Genomic DNA, 20,420 nt, shown 5'->3' on the forward strand with positions numbered 1-20,420 from the left:
GCCTCAGAAGCAGGTAGAGCTGTCAGTGTCCACCCCTTGCTGCTGGAGTGCACAATGGGGAGTGGTCACAGGACCTGGGTTTTACCAAAGCTTGGTGGTGGAAAATGATGTGGGACAGTTACAGTGCTTCCTGGATTCTCAGTCTCCTGTTCATCTCTCCTACTGCAGAATGCTGTGCGTCACAACCTAAGCCTTCACAAATGCTTTGTGCGAGTAGAGAACATGAAAGGGGCTGTGTGGACTGTGGATGAGGTGGAATACCAAAGAAAGAGAGGGGCAAAACTGAGCAGGTAAAAATGGAACAGAAGAATTGCTCTCACACACACTATATGGGGCCTGTATTCTGGAACTACTGTCCTCACACCTCCATATTCTCCATGGCTTAGAGTGTATTCCTTTGTACACACACACAGTATACATTCCCTAATGTGAACATAAACCTCACACACATGCATTCCACATATCTTAAAGCTAAAAAGATGTGTCTTCTTTTGTCTGTCCAGGGACCAGGAAATGAAGCGGTTTCTGTCTTCGCAGCTGTGTGCCACTAACATCTGGCCCTCTACCAGCCTCTCTCCACGATGAGAAGGTGCAGTGCTTACTCCGCTTAGGCAAACTGAGTACGCTCTAGGCACAATACCATGCAAAAACTGTAAAGCTATCATGTGCACCTACAACTTCATCTCTTACCACGCGAGTCTCCATCTGCTCTGTGAGTACCAAGATACCACATGGTACAAAGGATGGCAGAAGTGCAAGCTACCTCCTAGACAATCAATGTAAGACAGGCAGAGACGAGGTTTAAGAGCTCACAATGTCATGCCTCAGGCAGAGATAGGTTTTATTCTGGGCATATCCCACCAAGAATGGCTAGTGGTAGCAAACATGCAAATCAATAATGAAAATTAATAAATTGCAATTATGTTGACCTTCCTGTGCTCCTTCTGACCAAAAGGCTTGCTTTCCAAGGAGAGAGCGAGAGCATGTGTGCGAGTGAGTGAAAAAGTGCACATACTTATGCAGAGGGGAGGGGAAGGGATGTAGCTAAGCTAAGTACAGAGATGTGTATATGAAAAAGCACACATAGGAGAACAGTGCTAAAAAGATCACTCCTACAAGCACATTAGAATTGGAGGCACCAGTGTCAGTGATGCAGAGAACAAAGCAGAAGACCTATGAGAGCATCAGTTGCCTGCAGCTCTAGGTCTGCTCCTGTCATTGGCACTTGATGACTGGCTTGCTCAGCCCTCCCTTATGCGTGACAGCAGGGTCATGTTCTCTTGTTTAATGCATTTATAATCTTCCAGAATCTTCTCCAAGTTACTCAGGGTCCTCTTCCCAGCTTCAGTCTCAATCTGTAGAGGAGGATGGATGGGGGGGGGGTGGTTAGTGAGACTTGGAAGGTCTAAAGTGGTGTCAGTGCCACCACTCAGGGTAGAACAGGCCTCTGTGGGAAGGTGAAAGAAAACAGTAAGGTGGGGGGAAGACGGAGGTGAGGGATCGAGAGAGGTAGCAGCAGCCTTAGATGGCAAAGGGGGTGGGGAAATAGATGGTGAGGCAGTCAGTCTCAGACAGAAAGGAGGTGGAGAGGCTCTGGGATTCTTCTAGTTACCTGTTCCTCCAGGTCACGGATTCCTCGCATGATAGTCCCAGTGTCTTCAATGGTCTCTATCAACTGGCTGCAATTCTGAAAGAGAAAAAGCACAGTGGATCTATTGCCCATGTGTGACATGCAGACAGAACTGCACATACATAAGCCACACATTTTACCTCATGTAGTGCTGCCAGGTATTTGTATGCTTTCCTCACTGCCTCATCACGCTTAGCATCCTGCAGTTCAGAGAAACAAATAGTCAACTATGCCTGCAAGGAGCGAGCCTCTCAGGAAAGGAGAATAGATGACAAGCTAATACATACACTCCGGAAACCACAAGAAAAGTCAGGACACAGGGAGCTCTGGGGATCTCACCTTATACACCAGCTCATCGGTCACAGCAAAGGTACGGTCCAGCTTCCCAGTCAGATTATTAATCTCCTTCTGAAGTTCCTTTGTGTCTGACAGAATCTAAACCAAAAGCAGAAAGCATAGAAATAAGGAAGGCATGCCACACAGAGATTAGGGATCAGATGCAGAGTTCAGATGCCGGCTTCATGGTGCCCCGTTACCTTAGTGATCTCTTCCTTCTGTTTCTTGATGTTGCCCACGATTTCCAGGATGCGCTGAGTGTAGGCTGCTCGTGAAACATCCTTTGGAAGATTCTCATGGTCTGTGAGCTATGCAGGAGTAGTGACATCATTAAAATACCAACCACTGGCAAGCAGCACAAAATCTGAGCCTGAACTCTGAAACTGCCGCTGCAGCTCCCCCAAACCTGGGACACATCTCCTTCCTTCTAACACACCCACATACCATGCTACCTCCCGCCCAAGCCTCACCTATTCCCCACATTCCTACCCGTACCCAGAATACCACCTCCTTAACATTTTGCTCCAAACCCTCATATCCCCTTGAACCCACAGCACACATCCTGAATCTAGTAAAGCTTACCAGCTGTTTGTACAGCAATTCTTTGCATTTGGCTTCTTCTGCTGCTGCCCGGATTTGTTCATGTATTTCCTTAATATCCGAGAGACGGCGCGAGGATTCTAGCTGCAAAGACAAAAGACACCATGAGACAGGCAAACAAACCGGATGACAGCTTGGCAAGGAACCAGTGCATTCCAGTGGTAGAAGGGAGTGGGAGAAGAGATTGGCTCTGGGGGGGGGGAGGGGGGGTGAATGACAGTTACCTCTCTGCTCTGGTGTAGCTTCTTCAGCTCCCGATACTGCTCAACAAGAGGCACACGATGTTTCTCCCACTGGCTGGCAAGATGGACAATGCGCTTTGTGCTGCTCTCCACAACCAGCTGAGAACAAACCTTTTTTTGATTATTAAAAGGTCCTCGTGGGGAATTCATCTGCACATAGCATATACCTTCCCCAATAGCATCATTATTAGGGAATCCCTTTTCTCCAACTGACACCCCTCACACCCAAGGTAGAACCCCATTTGTAAAATCTTATATTACCATTCATTTGACAAAATCATGCAAGGCAATTAATATGATATATTTAAAAAACAAAACTAAAATCGTAATAATCCAATTTCTATACATATGTATCCACTAACATCAAAATGCTAACACACACACATATAAATAAGCACCCATCCAGCACCTCATCCTAAAGGGAACCCCCTCAATACTGTCATCACCATCCACTCCACCTTCTACACAGCCTGCTCAGTCGTCTCATATCTCCTTCCCAAAGGAAGAGGACAAACAGTTTTTAACCATTTCCTAAAGAGATTATCCACTTCCAGCAACTCTTGCATGAGGGCATTTTATATGCTCAGGAGTCATTACTGATATTGCCTTAGCTCAGCATCTTGCTTTCCTAAATGTTTTACTAACAGTCTTGTTACTAGAAAATCTCACCTTCCCTCACAGTGACTCATCTCAGTGAGTATAGGCTGTACCTGTAATTTGCTGAGGTTGTTTTCTGCATCAGACAGAAGAGCCACAGTTTGTCTCTTCACCTTCATCACATCTTCCTTCTCTGCTAAATGCAACTCTGACTGCTTTCTGCCATCTTCGACCTGCAGGATGAACCAAAAGCACTATCTCAGAGACCAGCTTTTAGACCGCACGCACTTTGGTTGCTTCTTTGAATCTAGCCACTCCTCACACCAACCCCATCCCAGGGAACATTCTTAAGCATTTCCTTGAACCCGTTGCTACCTTCCTGCTGTCTATGGTCACCACTAGTCCCTCTCTAGGAGACTCCCTGGATGCCTGGAAACAGGCAGTAGTATTTCCACACTGTAATGACCCAAAAGGTAATCTTGGCAGTGTCTCTTCCATCCAACTTCTATTTTATGCTTTATTGAAAAATCACAATACAAACAAGTAATAGACTAGCAATGAAGAGAAAAAAAAAATAAGATTAACAGGAAAACATGCTTGTGTTAAAACATAAAAATAATTATGCTGTATGGCAAGTGGTGTGTTTCATTTAATATCCCTTCCCTCCCACCAAAGTTGCAGTTCCACCCCTCCTCTTCTAAATACAGACCGAAGTCAACAAAAACTGCAGGAAAACCCCTCCGCCTGAAAGGGGAAAAAATGTCTCAATGTTCAGAAGAAAACAAAGTTTAGCGAAAAATAATCTTTTTCAGGAAGGAAGAGGGGACACTTACCCTCCCCCCATTTGTATATCAGTGAGACTCACAAAAAAAAAACCTGTACCTGAAAGCATGGGCATGGAACAGATTACTTCACAATCCTCCCAGTCAAAAACAAAATATGTTGGGAATCAATCTACGAACTCTTGGGGATAAAGAGAATATATATGTCTCCCAGATATCCACAAATTTTTTCTTTCTCCAACAAGATCCCACTGAATGTCTTTCCAGCAACATCAAGGTATGAAGACAGTTACACCAACCCCAAACTGAGGGAGGTGCATCACTTATCCAAACACTCAAAATTGGTTTAAAAAAAAAAACAAAAACCAATGCCACCTTTGAAATACAGAGGCGAGCACCTCTTCCTTGAACTATTAAAGATTCATATTTATCCAACAACCATCCAGCCGGAGAAAGAGGGAATCTGTTTTTTTAAGTTTCTCAAAACAGTGTGTTACAGACCACCAAAAATAGTTTACTTTGGGGAAAACCCACAAAAGCATTAAAAAAAAACAAAGAACCTGGCCACCACATTGCAATTTAGAGTGGCTGACTTCCTTGAAAATTGTGCCTGTTGTTGGGTAAAATAAGCCTGGAACAATATCCTAAATTGGTATTCCTGCTATTCTGCACTTACTGAAAGTTTATGGATGCTCTTTATTGATTGATAAAAATCAAGCACTTCTGGCATTAGTCCAAGATCAATGCTCCAGTGATAACTCAAAATCTTTGACAGGAGATATTTGATATAGTCCGGTACATAGCTCAGAGACAGATACTATATATTTGCTCAAAAAAATCCCCTTAGATGAGCACCACAATGAATAAAAAAACTACCTTTATCTAGGGATGCAACATATGTTATAATTGACAATGCACAAAATCATCTCTGGGGTGTGTCTGTACCTGCCTCTGTTACCTCTTCTAAAGTAAACATTGTCCCATCAGGATGCAAAACATGCTCTGGACACACCATATAAATGCTGCCAAGTCTAACCCCAGAGAAAACATTGAATTACCCTGAAATGGGAGGTGGTCTGATATCTGTGGACACCCCCCCCCCCCAACAGCGCACCCATTCCCTCCAGATGTCCATAAGCGAATGCACGAAAATGCTGGGGTTTTTTTGTTTGTTTTTTTTAAGGTGGCAAGTATTTCATTGGTGTATGTAATAAAAGGTTTGTGTGCCAGGGAGCTATGTATTCTTTTTCATGGGTCAATGGAGTGAAATCTTGCCTATCTAAAAAAACACTTCCACTAACCAAGCAAAATCATATTTTCTTAAATCTGGTACCACCCAATTTCTAACCTCTCCTTTATATAAAAAATTATAGAGAACATTGTAGCAGACCACCTTATGGATTACCTTGACAAGAGCAACCACCCTTTTCAAACTGGTTTTCATGCTTTTAATTGTATCAAACATACTCTTCTTGGCCATATGAATAGTATTCTGAATAGGTAGGAATGCTCTGCTGATACCACTCGATCTGTCCTCTGCTTTTGATTTAATCATTCTTTTTTATTTATTTAATGAGAATTCAATTACAAATCAAGTAATCTTACTTGAAAATTGGAAATACAAAGTAATCACTTCAAATAACATATTAGGAAAACAGCTCAAACTTGTTAGTCCACAATATTGAAGCTGGGTCAAACAAGAAATAGAAACAAAGGAAACAGAAAAGAAACTCCTAAAGGACAGATAAGACTACAGATTCTACAGCCAGTTTGTGCTAACTATGAGGAGCAGTCCCCCACCCTTTCCAATTCCCTAGCTCCCCCCCCCCCCCCCCACCCTAAAATTCTTGCAACTGTTTTGGATCAAAGAAGACAATTTTTACCACAAAAAGTTGAACATTTAGCAGGAAATTTCAAAATAAAGGTAGCACCTAGGGACAGGGTTCTTGGCTTAATTAAATGCCAAGAACTCTTTCCTGCGCCTCTGTGTCACCTGAGATATATCAAGAAATATACGAACAGTAGATCAAAAACACTGCTCTTGTAAATGGCAGAAGATGTAATATATAATTCCTATCATGTTCCAAAGCAAAGGCTACTAATAGGGTAGTCTTCCGGTAACAACCTCAAGAAAGCTTTCTAGGAACGCTGACAAATTCAATAAATCAGGAGAAACCCCAGCCTCTCCCACTGGAGTAGATAATCCGCCAGTCCCTCCCAGGACCAGATACTAAACTCTCACAATGGGTGGCATATTCTCAGTTGGCACACACAATATCTCCTGAAAGTACTTAAGGATCATCTCCAGAGGAGCAATTACTGGAGACCTTGGAAAATGTAAAAACCTCAATTCTCCTCATCTGGTTTTCCATATACTCCATTTTATGTTGTAACATTTCTCTTTCTTTAATCAACATACGTTCTAGAGATCTTACTTCTTCCAGCTTCCTATCCTGAGAATCTAAACGCTCTTCATGCTTTTGTACCATCTCCTCTTGAACCTTGGCCTGCACATTCTCAATTTCAGATTTGATCCCAGAAAACAAAGGTTTTCAGGGAATTGTCCAGGGTTTTAACTGCTAACCATATGGCTTCCATATCCACTTTTTCAGGCTTCTGCAACTCCCCGTACGAACAGAACTCTCCTCTAGAAGATAACACACCATGAAACTTAGCAACAACTCCTTTAGAAGCTCCAGCAGGTCCCCAATCAGTGTCCAATCCGGCCGCACCTCAACTCGCAAATGCAACACCCTCCAGATCACACAGTTCTGGGTTTGCCCTCCAATTTCCTGAACTTCCAGGTTGAGGAGGAGCTTGCCACTTGATCTGGGCTCAACAAAACCCAGTCTGCACTAAAGTCAGCCACTGAATCAGGCTTACCTCCCGAAGTAGGAGCTGTAGTCACAGCCGAAGAGGAAAGCAATTCGGGAATAGCAGATTGAGCCAAGTGCCTAGGGGCCTCTGTGGATGGAGGCTTCAGGACATGAGGAGTACCTTTCCACTTCCCCATCAAACTTTGCAGGGTGAGGCAACGCTGAATCAGAACTACAAGCCGGTGTGTTCCTCTCTAGCGTCTGTCCTCAACGCCATCGTGGTCCTGCTTCTCGTCCTCTTCTTTTTTTTCTTTTAACTTTCTTTTTATTAGTATTTTGCAAATTTTATAAGCAAAATATTACACTTAAGCAGAAAATAGGATTTACAGAAATTTATTTTTAAAAAACCCAACAGGAAAAAACTAACCTTACGAAAGTATTACAAAATCCTCTTTTAGTCCCTAATAACGGGATCCTTCAGAATCTAAAGAAAACATATTCAAAGTAAATAACTCAGAAAACTAAAAAAAAAAAAAAAAAAAAAGCCCTAATCTCACTGACATTCATACTTATGCCCAATTTCCAATCTGGAATCTAAACAGAAGATAATTTTCCCATGCAGACTGGAAATGTATTATCCAAAAATTGTTTGATATGAACAGGATCACAGAACATATATATTATATAAACCTTTAACATTCTGTATTTTCACCAAGCATTTTACAGGAAAACGGAGGAAACATTTCCCACCATTTTGAGTAACGCAAAGGTGGAGCTCCAAAAAGGATTTACACCTATCTGAGTTTATTATTTATTTATTTTTCAGCTTTTATATCCCACAATTTTCCCACCACTGGCAGGCTCAATGTGGCTTACAACATTTATTACAAATAGTTGAGTACAATGAACGGAAAGAGATAGGGTGGAGGGTAAGGATAAAGAAACAGGTCAGTCCAGAAGGGCCATGTCCTGAGGGTCAGTGTGGTTGGACAGGTTCGTTGGGGTATGCGTGCTCAAATAAGCAGGTCTTAAGCGACTTCCTGAAAGGCAGATAATCCCGGATCGTTTTCACTGATTTTTTCGTTTTCTTTACTAATATCAGGAAAACACCACATTTTATGACCTTTAAACAAAATTGAGCTACATTTGAAAATCAGACGAAGAATTAATTTGTATCCGATTTAAACACAAAAGATACCAGGAGTGTAGCACAAGTGTCCACTACATCTTGAGACAGTTTGAATATATCTGAACTGTTGGAAATATCAGGAGATACCACGTTCAAGTTGATATTAGGGCCCGAACCAGATGTAGCAACAGGCTTTCTTTGTTTGTAAGACAGATAATAGATCTTATTTATTGCAAGCAAGGTTTCGCTAGATAACTTCAAAACTTTCTGAACATATAGCTTGAAAAGTTCTTTTGAAGAGATCATCTGAACCTTAGGAAAGTTCAAAAAACTAATGTTACAGGCCTACAGCAAATGTTGCGCTAGCTCCAATTTAAACTAAAGGTTCACTAAACTTTTCGTCAACTTTGTTTGACCTGTCTATTTATATATTGGGATTTATCAATCGCTTTTATGAAGAGATTCATTCACCCAAGGCAGTGTACAGCAGGTACAGTTTAACATAAAAAAAGCTTATAATTTTGTTAACAGCACAACAATCGTAAAAGTAACCAAATATAAACATAAATACAATAAATGAGGTAAACTGGAAACAGCAAATTAAAACCTAATAATAGGACAACCATGAAACAGGATCAAAAATATACACTACCCAAATTCCACTACTGTGAACACCTATAGGTAACATATGCACAATGAAACAAGTGCATAATTCACATTAGTCAGTACTTTATAACTGGTCATTAAATCTTTAATCTCATCTGTTATACTATTAAGTTGCCTGTGATGTTCTACAATAGTTGTTTCCAATTTAGATATCAGAGTCAACATACCTTCCACAGATTTATCCACTGTACCAATTCTGTTACAATTATTATTGGATTGGTAATCGCCTCCCATATGGATGCCAGAGTGATTTCTGAAGGTGTCTTCACCATCACATTCCCAACCTTCCGCTATGTAATTCCCGCAGAGGCCAACAGAAGTTCCGCGGTCCTCAGAGGGAAGCAGCTCATTGTCTCCACTCTCACACCAGTGCTTTCCACGTGAAGGGAGGAGGGGCAGTTCCAGCTGCATCCAAGGTAGTTGCGGTACCAACAGATGCTGCTGTACCATGCACTTCAGCTACCCCGACCAGGGTTGGCGAACTGTAGGCCAATGGCCATTACGGTGTCCAGGCAGGCGGGCTGAGCGAAACACTCTCTTCAAGCCAATCTGCTCTCTCATCATAGGCAGGGCAGCAGGGCGTGGGCGTACGTACTGATTCCTCTCCTCTCCTAAAGGGTCACTTTGAATTGCGTCAAAGGTGCTTGAGCCGAACCAGGTTAATCTTTCTTTCTCCATTCTCTTTGGCATTACTATAATGAAACAGGAAAACAAAAATACAGACGAAAAAACTTGGGCATCTAGCACACAGAAGGGTTCGGCCATCTTGGATCCCCCTCTAGTTTATCATTCTGTTCTTCTTCACAGTCTGGCTGGCTTGTGTATCTGTGGAACTGCTCCGTCTGGTTTAAATCATATCTTTCTAACAGATCTTTCTTTGCTCACTGTATCTCTGGATCCTCAGCCCCTAAAACTCTTACCTCTGGTGTTCCCCAAGGATCTAGGGTCCTATTCTATTTAATATTTTCCTTTCTCCAGTCGCTTTGCTTATTCAATCATTTGGGTTTTCAGTCTTTATTTATGCCGATGACATTCAGATTTGACACCTCTGGACATTTCAACTCCATTTCAACAAATTTGGATAAAATTGCAGACTGGCTATCTGCTAATCAACTGAAATTAAATGCTTCCAAATCTGACACCAGTGTTTTCTCACTGTAACCTTCTAATCCACCTATGCAAGCTTTTATTTTTCCAGTTTCTTTCTATACTTCTGAAAGAACAAAAGTTCTAGGGTTTATTGTTGACAGTACTCTCACTTTCCGTAAACAAATTTCTGCCGTAGTTGGTAGAGCTCTCTGACTTTTTTTTTTTTTAAAGAATACAAATGCAGAAACAAAATAATTCCCCCAAATCCCTGTCAAATCCAATATTCCATTCCACACCTACTCCCATGATGCAATAATTATATACAAAACGAAAACTGCATGTCTGTATGATTAGAAATAGTCCTCCTGTGTTTATAACATCCATATTATCACAGATTGTTCTCTCCAAAGCAAATAGATGTCCCAAATCTTGTGAAAAGATTGTACATGTCCGTTTTTCAATGCTGTCAATTTGGACATAAGACAAATAAAATCTTTTCAAAACTCTGGTTTATACTTTTGTTTCCAATATGCTGCAATCAATAATTTGTTCGCCATAAAGAGGAAACAGGCTAGTTTATGTAGTTCCACCATTGCCATCGGGTACTTACGATGAAGTAGATAGTGTATCGTCTGCTGCGGATAAGATACCTTAGCGATGCAAAAAAGAAGATCTAGTAGGGATTGCCAGAAAGTTTGCATCTTAGGACATGTCCACCAAATATGGTAAAAATATCCCTGCATACCACATTCCCGCCAGCATTATGAATTTCCGTCAGTAGTGTGTATTTCCTGTCAGGTATGTTTTACAAGCAAGCAACAAAAAGAGGGGTCCTCACAAGTCTCACAAAAGTCAGACAACACCACCAGGGGTGAGAGTGAGGCAAGTTCCAAATGACGAAGGCAAACAATAAAAACATAAAAAGTTTATTTGCCAAAATGCTGGCTCCAACACTCTAAACGGGCCATGTTTCGGCGCAGAGCTTTCCTCAGGAGTCGTGGGTAGTATGAAACAAGTCAGCTTCACAGAGATGCAAATAGGAAACACATCAAAATAACTTGAAGTGGTGTGTGCTTGATTTTCTGGCTTTCACCAAAAGGAATGACTCAGAGACACTAATAGGACATCATGCAGTTCCTTGGATGGATCATTTTATTTTGAATTTTTTTCTTAGACCATTTAAGAGCTTTCAGTCCAAGTCTCATACATGTCTTGGCCGGGGAAAAATTGATGCAGAACGTTTTTGGCACAAAGTGTGGGGGGGGGGGGGCGGGGGAGAACTAAAATCAGAAATATAACATCCAGAACAACAACTACAGGTTTGGACTAACGCAGTGTCTTTATCCTTAGACAAATTAGCACCTCTGAAAAAAAAAGGAATAGTTGTTTAAAACAGAATCACTGGTACACACCAGAGTTGGCAAATCTTAAGAGGGACTGTAGGCGTCTAGAGAGATCCTGGAGTAAAACTAAAGATCCTGGTATATATAGACAGTGCAAAGAAGAGATTAAAATATATAGAAATTCTGTTGTGTCAAAAGGGAATATTATGGAAAAATGATAGCTGATTCAGAAAATTCACCATAACAGCTTTTCCAAAATTTCAACTCATTGATAACTGATAAGGTGCAGATGATTTCACATGATATACAACCTACGGCAGATGAGTTGGCAAATTATTTCCTCACTAAAATAGATATGATTAGGCAAAGTTGAAACCAGACAGGATTGTCAATGGTGGGAGCAACAGAAGGCAGGAGATAACTCTGTGAAAGGAGACATGCTATGGAATTAATTTTTGGAAGTTGATACAAATACTATTAATATTTATCTGAAAATGTTGTCTAAGAAAGCTAGTTACTTAGATGTTTGTCCTTACTATTTACTTAATAGAGCACCCTCTGACAAAGTGGTCTGGTTGACAATATTTGTTAATTCTGTTCTGATTACTAGGAGTTACCCCCTTGATTTGGCATGTATTATGCTGACTCCTATTCCCAAATCAATGGGAGCTGATTTGTGTAAGCCTGAAAATTATACACCAGTGGCAAGCATACCATGGCTTGCTAAACTTATTGAATCTGTTGTGAATACTCAATTATATGACTACTTGAGCAAATTTGACATTCTTCATATTTCAAAACATGGTATCAGACCACTACATAGTACTGAAACTTTGTTGCTGGAAATGGTAACTGAAATCAGACTGGCTCTTAGTAAGGGAAAGCAAATGATTTTGCTACAATTCGATATATCAGCCACCTTTGATGCGGTGAACTATGATCAATTGTTGAATAGGCTTAGTCAGATTGGAGTGAGTGGTACTGTTTTGAAATGGTTTAGTGAGTTTTTACATAAGAATATATAGTGTAAGAAAGGATTCTAAGGCATCCTTGCAGTGGAATGCAGATTGCAGAGTTCCTCAAGGGTCGCCTTCTTTATTTAACATCTAAGTACAATGGGAACAATGCTGTCTACCTTGGGAGTATTGGTATACTCATATGCTGATGATATCTTTCTTCTGTGTGAAGCTCGAGAAAAGTGTGAAGATACTATGACTTTGAGGGAGACTGTCATCAAAACTGATAACTGGGCTAAAACTAATTTTCTGAAATTGAATAGATTAAAGACCAAGGTTGTTTGGTGTAGAGATTATGAGAAGCTGACAGCCAAGAGTTTGGAATTGAGTACAGGTGAGAAAATTAATCGTTGAGGACCACTCAAAAGTGTTAGAGAGTCATAGTTGATTCGGGCTTAACTTTTGAACCACATGTGAAGGCTTTATCAAAAAAATCTTTTCCGATTACAGCACCTGAAAGCAATTCGATCTAAATTACACCCGGATAACATTAGAACAGTGGCACAGGCAATCCTGATTCCATACTTAGACTATTGTAACTCGCTATCTGGGGGTCTTACTAAAGAACTGTTTCAAAATTCAATTTCTGCAGAATACAGTTGCAAGATTGATTTACAGCCTCGGAAAGTATAAAAGAGTGTCCCCACTGTTGAAGGGGCTACATTGGTTTCCTGTGTCTTCAAGACTGAAGTTTAACCAAACATATATGATGTACAAAATGTTGTACAGAGACGGATCTGGTAGACTGATTATTTAGATTTCCCATCATCTTTTTCCTCAAGTAGATCGGAATTATCCATCTTTTAAGGGTGTTCGGAAGAAATCCATGCTAGAGCGTTCCTTTTTATATCAGGAAGTTAAGCTTTGGAATGGACTGCTTTTAGAAATTCTGAGAATAACACAATACTATTCCTTCAGGAAATCGTTAAAGTCTTTTTTGTCTGATAAGAAAGATGTTTTTTTTAGTTTTGGAGGAACCTCCTCAGACTGTAGTTAACAAAATGTTTTTTAGTTTCAATATATTAGATAAGCATGTTTGCAATGTGCAATTGATGAGAAAGATTTTTTTTTTTTAAGTTTCAATGTATTAGATATGCAATTGTAAATTCTCCTGAAGGACTTATTGTTTGTAATCCGCTTAGAATCTCTTTTAAATTTCGTGGAATATAAGAATCATATAGTGTAACACAAAATTTGTTTATTAACTCTGGGAAGTTTCTTTTAGCCAGATATAATGAAAAACCTTTCTATTTACGATTATGAAAAACTTTTTTTGGAATGGAAATGGGAAGGGATATAAAAAGATATGCGCGTTTCAGCAATACAATCATTTTCACTACATTAATTCATCCCAACCATGAAAGATTAAGGCCTTCTAGCATTCCAATTCTCCCAGAAGTTCCTGTAACCATGTTGGGAAATTAAGAACAAAAAAGGTCCACATGAGACCAAGGGAGATTTACACCTAAATATCTAATAGGATCTGTCCACCCATCGAAAAGGATACTTATTCTGGAGCACCTTCATAGCCTCAGGGGGTACTGTTAAATTTAGTATCTCAGATTTGGTCATGTTAGTTTGAAAACTAGACACTGCTCTGTACTTTTGTAAATAACAGCTTGTGCCAGTGAAGTGTCCAGAGCTGTTAGGGTTAGCAGTACATCATCAGCGAATAACAATTTTGTGCATCTCCCCACCACAGCGTATTCCTGTTATAGTATTGTTAGTCCAAATTAATTGAGCAAGGGGCCCAACAGATAGGGAAAAGAGTAAGAGAGATAAAGCACATCCTTGTTTGGTTCCTCTATGTTCTCTGACCTATCCTTGATTTCTCTTCAGTCAGAATTTTGGTATCAACACTTGTAAAAATTAACTATTGCAATTCTCTATATCAGCTCTCCTACTCACTCAAATTTAGCGATTACAACTACTCCAAAAGAAAGCGATTAAATTTATTCTTGGTAAAAAGAGATATCATGGAACACCTTTGTTTTTATTTGAACACTGGCTCCGGGTGGCCTACCATATTCCCTTTAAATATCTTACTCCATTCATCAGGTTCTTCACACTGGCATACCCTCTTTTCTAGCCAACCTTTGAATTCACTATTCCCATCAAGTTTTAGGGGCTACAACACTGAAGCAAGAAGTTCTAATACTGTCTAGCCATATTATGTCATGGTGATCAAACAGTAAGAAGATACTGGGAAGACCGTTCATCTTCCCAGTACCTTCTTACTGTTTCATCACCATGGTGTAATTTGGCTAGACAGTATTAGAACTTCTTGCTTCGGTGTTGCAGCCCCTAAACTTTGGGATAAGCTCCCTCTTTCTATCAGGCTTGAACTTTTATTTCAGACGTTAAAAATGCCCTTAAGACTTTTCTTTTTCCCCAGGCTTTCTCCCCTCACCTACCCATGCCTGATTACTTTCAATTAATGACTTCACTTGATTTTAAGAAATGTTATCAGTTTTAAATATCCATTTTGTTTGCTCCTTGCCCTCTACCCCTACCTTGATTACTGATGCCTACGTCTCCCTATTGTGCTTTATTTGTCCGATTGTGTTTTTGTCGTTCCATCTCCCACAATTATCCCCACTTTTAAAAATAATTCTGTAAACTGCATAGATATTTTTAGCTATGATTTGTGGTACATTAAATAATAAACGGAACTTGGAACTCTGTTAGGATGGGTATAACTGTCTGCTCCTCTTCCGCTGCTTCTCACCTGCATCAGACCGAGGTTTAGCTTCTTAACCTCTGCTCCAGCTTCTTCGATCTGCACCGACAGCTGCTCCAGCTGCTGCTGTAGAGACGTCACCTCCTCCTCCTGTTGCGTCCGATTATCCTAGAGGCAAAGCAGGATCAGGAAACCAATTCCAGTCCCTCAACCTGTAGTATATACACTCTGCCCACACACACATCCTTCCTCCCACCCCGTGCCCACATATTCAGCTTCCCACTAAGGCTGGGGCACTGGGACTGATTGCTGTGCTTCAACGTTTGCTCAAGATTGACCTGATCGAGCTTTCTGCTGGAGGGGAGACTTTCCACTGCAACTGCCATCAGGCCAGCTGACGACGCCAACTCCTGTCAAGAAAAGAATCGCAGCATGAAGACAGGAATCAAATGGTAAATAAAGAAAGGAGAGATGAGATGGGAAGCCTGCAGGAATAAGAGTAACTAAAAAGGGTGTTTGGGGGGTGGGGGGACTAGGAAGAGAGTTAAACCGATTAAGAGGGGGACAGGAAAGAAGAGGGGAAGGATAAGGGCAGATGAGGCAGTGTTGTGGGAGCTAGACTTACCGGTTTGAATGTGAACCTCTCAGTGGGCGTAGAGCGGGACCCTTTGCCTTGCTCTTGCCTGCTTCTGCTGAGAGTATCCATAAGGTCTTCAGAGGCTCCTGCTGAAAACTGAGAGCCTGTGGGACGCTGTGAGCACTGGCGCAGCTGCTCCTGGACTCGCTTCTGTAGACGCTGGTGCTTTCGCTGCCAATATTCCTGCGAGAAAGGGAAAAAGGAACTACCTAAGATGCCAAAGAGGAACAGTGTGTGAAGGTGGCATGCATGGTCCACGATCATGTGAGAAAATACAAGGGGCAGGGACCATCTGTAGTAATACAAATTGTATCAGCATCTCTCAATAACCCCAGGCACTACAATTTATTACTCCCCCTCCCCCAATTCTGCCAGGGTATCCCCATCATCCAAAATAAAGCTAGAGAAAACCCAAACACCGAGGCATATTTTCAAAGCACTTAGCCTTCCAAAGTTCCATAGGTTTCTATGGAACTTTGGAAGGCTAAATGCTTTGAAAATATGCCTCCAAGTCACCTAGGATCTGCTGCAGAGGACAAGTGGAAGAGAAAGGCTGGAAAAGGAAAGCAGAACTCAATAACATTTTTAAAAGAAGAACTGCAGCTCCTGCCCGTCTCAAAAAAAACAAACAAACAAAACATGGCAATATTTTCCCTGGCCATAAAATTTAACTAGTCTAGGTTTTCTAAGGAAGTTTCTACTCTTGCTCTAACAACTTCAAGCCCCTCTCCTCCTCTCCCATAGCAGCTTTAACAATGCCTCACCTCATAAGACAGACGAGATGCAAGCCCCTGACTCTTCCACTCTGCCTCCCGTTCTTGAACGCCACTCACATCCGCTAGGCTGCGCTCCAGCAGGGATGCTGCCAGCTGAGCACGCCGGGAAACCTGAGCTGTCACTGTTGGCAGATATTTCTCATAGAAATCTCTCACATCTGAGGGAAAGGGAGGGGAGAGAAATGATCAGAAATAAGCTTCCCAGAGGAGGCAGGCATACAAGAGACCTACTACTCTCCCCTAAGGATTCTAACCCCTCCTTCACAGACAGACAGCAATCCTGATGTGGCTCCCATTGTCTTTCATCTCCCACATATACCGAGGGTCCCATCACTACTGTCATCAACCCTGTTCAACACAGATTGAGAGATCCCAGCATTCCACCCATCAACCCAAACCTCCTTCCCCACATGCACACACCTACCAGAAGAGACAGTGTCAGAAGCAAATGGACATTTCTCTGGCAACACCAGCCTCTGGGTGTGAAAATGCCTCATCAGACAACAGCCCTGCACAAGAAAAAAAAGAGAATATTTGATTTGCTGAGGGAGATATTCAAAAACACATCCCGCCCTGGTCCATGTGCCCTGCCAATATACCACACATGAAACGGTGAAGATCACAAAAGAATATCTTGATAATGCTTAGTACATAAAAGTTTATTGTACGACTTGATGGACTCAACAAGACTGTGTTTCGGCTGACTGGCCTGCCTCAGGAGTATTAAGAGTCTCTGAGACGTCTGTACATTGAGATCAATGTTGCTTTAAATATGTTGTAAAAACCACTGTGAAAAGCAGATATGGTGGAACTAGTCTTGGCGGGGAAAAAATCCCCCCACCAAAACGTGCCTCTCTTTAACACTTATTGTATTACAGCTCTAACGTGGCAGAAGTTTGCGTTAAAGAGGAATGTTCTTTTGCCTTTTTTTCTTTCCCAAATAAACATAAGGGAGTATTCAAATAGTATAATGGCCCTACACCATATACTTATCCACAAAACTCTTCTGATGTTTATTGATCTTATATACTACTACTACTACTACTACTTAACATTTCTAGAGCGCTACTAGGGTTACATATATATATACACACACACACACACTATGGAGCAAAGAGGCACCATATAATGAAGATATAGGTTATTGGATCTCTTATATCCCACAGCTATTCCAAATCTGTAGCACATTCAAATATGCTAATCACCTGCCTCTAGTGCTTCTATAACGCTTACTCCTGCTGGAATTCTGCACGACTATGGAGCACAGAATCTGTGCGCTCCCCCCGCATGCGTGCCCGCTTGCTCGCTGCCTCCTGACCGCTCACTGCTGCACGACCTACCTGAGCACTAAATGCCCTGGTGGTTTAGTGGCCTCTTCGAAGCAGGAAAGAACCCCGCTCATAAGACTACAGCAGCCATCTGGAAAAAGCATGGCACGGGCAGGAAAGAGTGGGGTTCTTTCCTGCCCTGAAGAGGTGAGTGTAGGGGTGGCTGGAGGGAGGGAGGGGCTGTAAAAAAAAAAAGGGGGGAGGATGCTGTGGGTGGAAGGGGGCTGCAAACAAGGGGGATGCTATGTGTGGGAGAGGGAGGGGATGTAAAAACAAATAAGGGGATGCTATGTGCGAGTGCTGGGAAGCGAAGGGGAGCTGAAAAAAAGGGGGGGGATACTACGTGTTGGTGGCAGGGAGGGAGGGGGATGTAAAAAAGGTCAAGATATTCTTTGCCGTTTCCTATGAGGTTTGAGGACTTCCTTTTTTTGTGTGTATGTCATTTCTTGCCAGTCTACAGCAGACCTACTCACCTGCATGCGCTGCAGTCGTGCTGTGCGGCAGGATGGAGGCATCCAGGGCAGCGAGAGTTGTTCTCTGATCTTTGCTGCAATTGCTCTCTGCAGTGCCCCGGACTTCCCTGGGGAAATGAGGAAAAAAAGAAAACCTCGGTGGAGAACCCAGCACAAAAGGGAGTCAGAGTAGCCCATCTAACCCTTCCTCCTCATCACTACCCTAGAGGTTCTACCTACTGTCTCCAATCTGAGATCTTGCTAGACCCAACCCCCACCACCGAGGACTCCTTATTGACAACTATGCTATTTCCTGACTCACGCCTTTCCATCCCCAAAAACATACAGTTCTGGTTAGCTCTGACCCTACACCTCAGTACCTATGGGTTGGTCGGTGTCTTCTGAAGAATCTCGTGGGAGTTTTTCTACCAAGAACATGAGAAGCTGTCTGATGTCCGGCTCACTGCTGTAGAGAAATGTCTGATATCCAACTTCCCCTTGGAACCCCAGATCCTGCGAAACAGAGAAATAAAAATAGCACCAAGAATCTGATCTTTCCCCATTATCCTTGGTTTAGAGAGAGACTTGTACATGCATTTAATCCTGAGGGATTGCTGGTCTCCCCTGGCCTGAGGAAGTGTGATCTTCCTGTGGTCCTGAAAGACAGCAGGGTCTCTGCTATCTTTGACTGCATCTTTGCTGACTTGCCCACATTTCTTTACCTGGCAGGCCTGGGCAAGGCTCATTCCAATACGGAAGCGTGCGGACATGCCTGGAGGCAGCATGTGGCTAATCCCACTGACCAAGGATGGATCGATGACATGCAGACATCGTACCACTGCTTCCACAATCATTTCTGTGGAAAATTCACGGAGGCTCTGCAGCTCCTCTGGAAGTTCCCTGCAGAACCAAACAGAAAAGCCAATACTCAGCAAGAGACTTCCACCTACCCAGGGCAAAATATTCAGGGCAACACACCACAACAGAGGCATGTCACCAATCGGTTACTCACAGGTGCAAGCATGCCCTAACAGAAACAGTCATGCAGGTAAACCATCCTACAAAGCCACACACGTATGTGTGTGCATTTCCTGAGGGGAAAGACAAGGTCAAAGAGAGCTCCCCACACCAAGAGCACACACTGTTCTTTTTCATGGTTTTGTAAACGATATTGTGGAAAGGTTGTTGGTTAAGGTTTGTTTTTTTGTGGATGGTACCAAAATCTGCAGCAGGACAGACACCCTGGAAGTTGTAGATAACATGAGGAGGGATCTAGAATTTGTCAGCTACGGTTTAATGCTAAAACATTCAGGATCTGGGCTGCAAAACTCCAAGGGAGCAAAACAGTATAGGGGGTGAAGTACTTCTGTGCACGAAAAAAAAGAGCGGGACTTGGGTGTGATCGTATATGATGATCTTCAGGTGGCTAAATGGGTAGAAAATATGATAGCAGAAGCCAGAAGAATGTTTGGGTGTGCGGGGAGAGGAATGGCTAGCAGGAAAATGGAGGCGAGTATGTCTCTGTATAAGTCTCTGATGAGACCTCTAATTAGAGTACTGTGAATGATTCTAGACACCGCACCTCCAAAAACACATTTGAGATGGAGTTGGTCCAGAGGGCAGCTACTAAAACGGCCAGTGGACTTAGTCATAAAGCATACAGGGATAGACTTGGGGTATAAGATGAAAGGGAAAGGGGACAGACTCAGGAGTAAATTAAGGAAACACTTCTTTATAGAAAGGGTGGTGGATGAGTGGAACAGTCTCCTAGTAGAGGTGATGGCGATGAGGATGATATCTGAACTGCAGTAGATGTGTACACTGGATAGGCCACATGATCTTTATCTGCCTCCATTTTCTCTGTTTCTAATATGTTTAGAGATGTGTGTGTGCGTTCCAGTGGAACCACAGTCACATCTACATACATGTATACACAGGGTTAGAAAAATAATAAGCACATAAGCGTTGCCACACTGGGACAGACCAAAGGTCCATCAAGCCCAGTATCCAGTTTCCAATCCAGGTCACGAGTACCTGGCAAGATTCCAAAAGAGTAGAACAGATTTTATGCTGCTTATCCTAGAAATAAGCAGTGGCTTATGGACTTCTCTTTTAGGAAATTATCCAAACTTTTTTTAAACCTTGCTAACCGTTTTTACCACATTCTCTGGAAATGAATTCCAGATTTTAATTACATGTTCAGTGAAGAAATACTTTCTCTGGTTTGTTTTACATTTACTACTTAGTAGTTTCATTGTGTGCTCCCTAGTCCTAGTATTTTTGGAAAGCATAAACAAGTGA

General features: G+C 42.0%; 2 protein-coding genes across 4 annotated transcripts in view; one reads left to right on the forward strand and one right to left on the reverse strand.

Moving 5' to 3' along the window:
• LOC115463484 (forkhead box protein P3-like) overlaps positions 1-719 on the forward strand; it is a 79,907-nt gene extending 79,188 nt beyond the window's left edge. For both annotated transcript variants that reach the window (XM_030194027.1, XM_030194025.1), the window contains 2 exons: positions 169-290; positions 504-719. In XM_030194027.1, the coding sequence (XP_030049887.1) occupies positions 169-290; positions 504-585 (204 nt within the window). In that variant the 3' untranslated portion in view covers positions 586-719. The remainder of the gene's footprint in view (positions 1-168; positions 291-503) is intronic.
• Positions 720-824: 105 nt separating this feature from the next.
• The window catches only part of CCDC22 (coiled-coil domain containing 22), a 31,337-nt gene continuing 11,741 nt past the window's right edge, over positions 825-20,420 (reverse strand). For both annotated transcript variants that reach the window (XM_030194023.1, XM_030194024.1), the window contains exons 2-17: positions 18,842-19,019; positions 18,500-18,632; positions 18,141-18,247; positions 16,764-16,848; positions 16,328-16,497; positions 15,552-15,746; positions 15,265-15,336; positions 14,975-15,094; positions 3,519-3,638; positions 2,791-2,907; positions 2,549-2,650; positions 2,167-2,274; positions 1,970-2,065; positions 1,771-1,830; positions 1,613-1,687; positions 825-1,355 (exon numbers count right to left, since the gene is read on the reverse strand). In XM_030194023.1, coding sequence (XP_030049883.1) covers positions 1,242-1,355; positions 1,613-1,687; positions 1,771-1,830; positions 1,970-2,065; positions 2,167-2,274; positions 2,549-2,650; positions 2,791-2,907; positions 3,519-3,638; positions 14,975-15,094; positions 15,265-15,336; positions 15,552-15,746; positions 16,328-16,497; positions 16,764-16,848; positions 18,141-18,247; positions 18,500-18,632; positions 18,842-19,019 — 1,852 coding nt within the window. In that variant the 3' untranslated portion in view covers positions 825-1,241. The remainder of the gene's footprint in view (positions 1,356-1,612; positions 1,688-1,770; positions 1,831-1,969; positions 2,066-2,166; positions 2,275-2,548; positions 2,651-2,790; positions 2,908-3,518; positions 3,639-14,974; positions 15,095-15,264; positions 15,337-15,551; positions 15,747-16,327; positions 16,498-16,763; positions 16,849-18,140; positions 18,248-18,499; positions 18,633-18,841; positions 19,020-20,420) is intronic.

The sequence above is a fragment of the Microcaecilia unicolor genome, chromosome 2 (assembly GCF_901765095.1).
Source record: "Microcaecilia unicolor chromosome 2, aMicUni1.1, whole genome shotgun sequence".
NCBI lineage: Eukaryota > Metazoa > Chordata > Amphibia > Gymnophiona > Siphonopidae > Microcaecilia > Microcaecilia unicolor.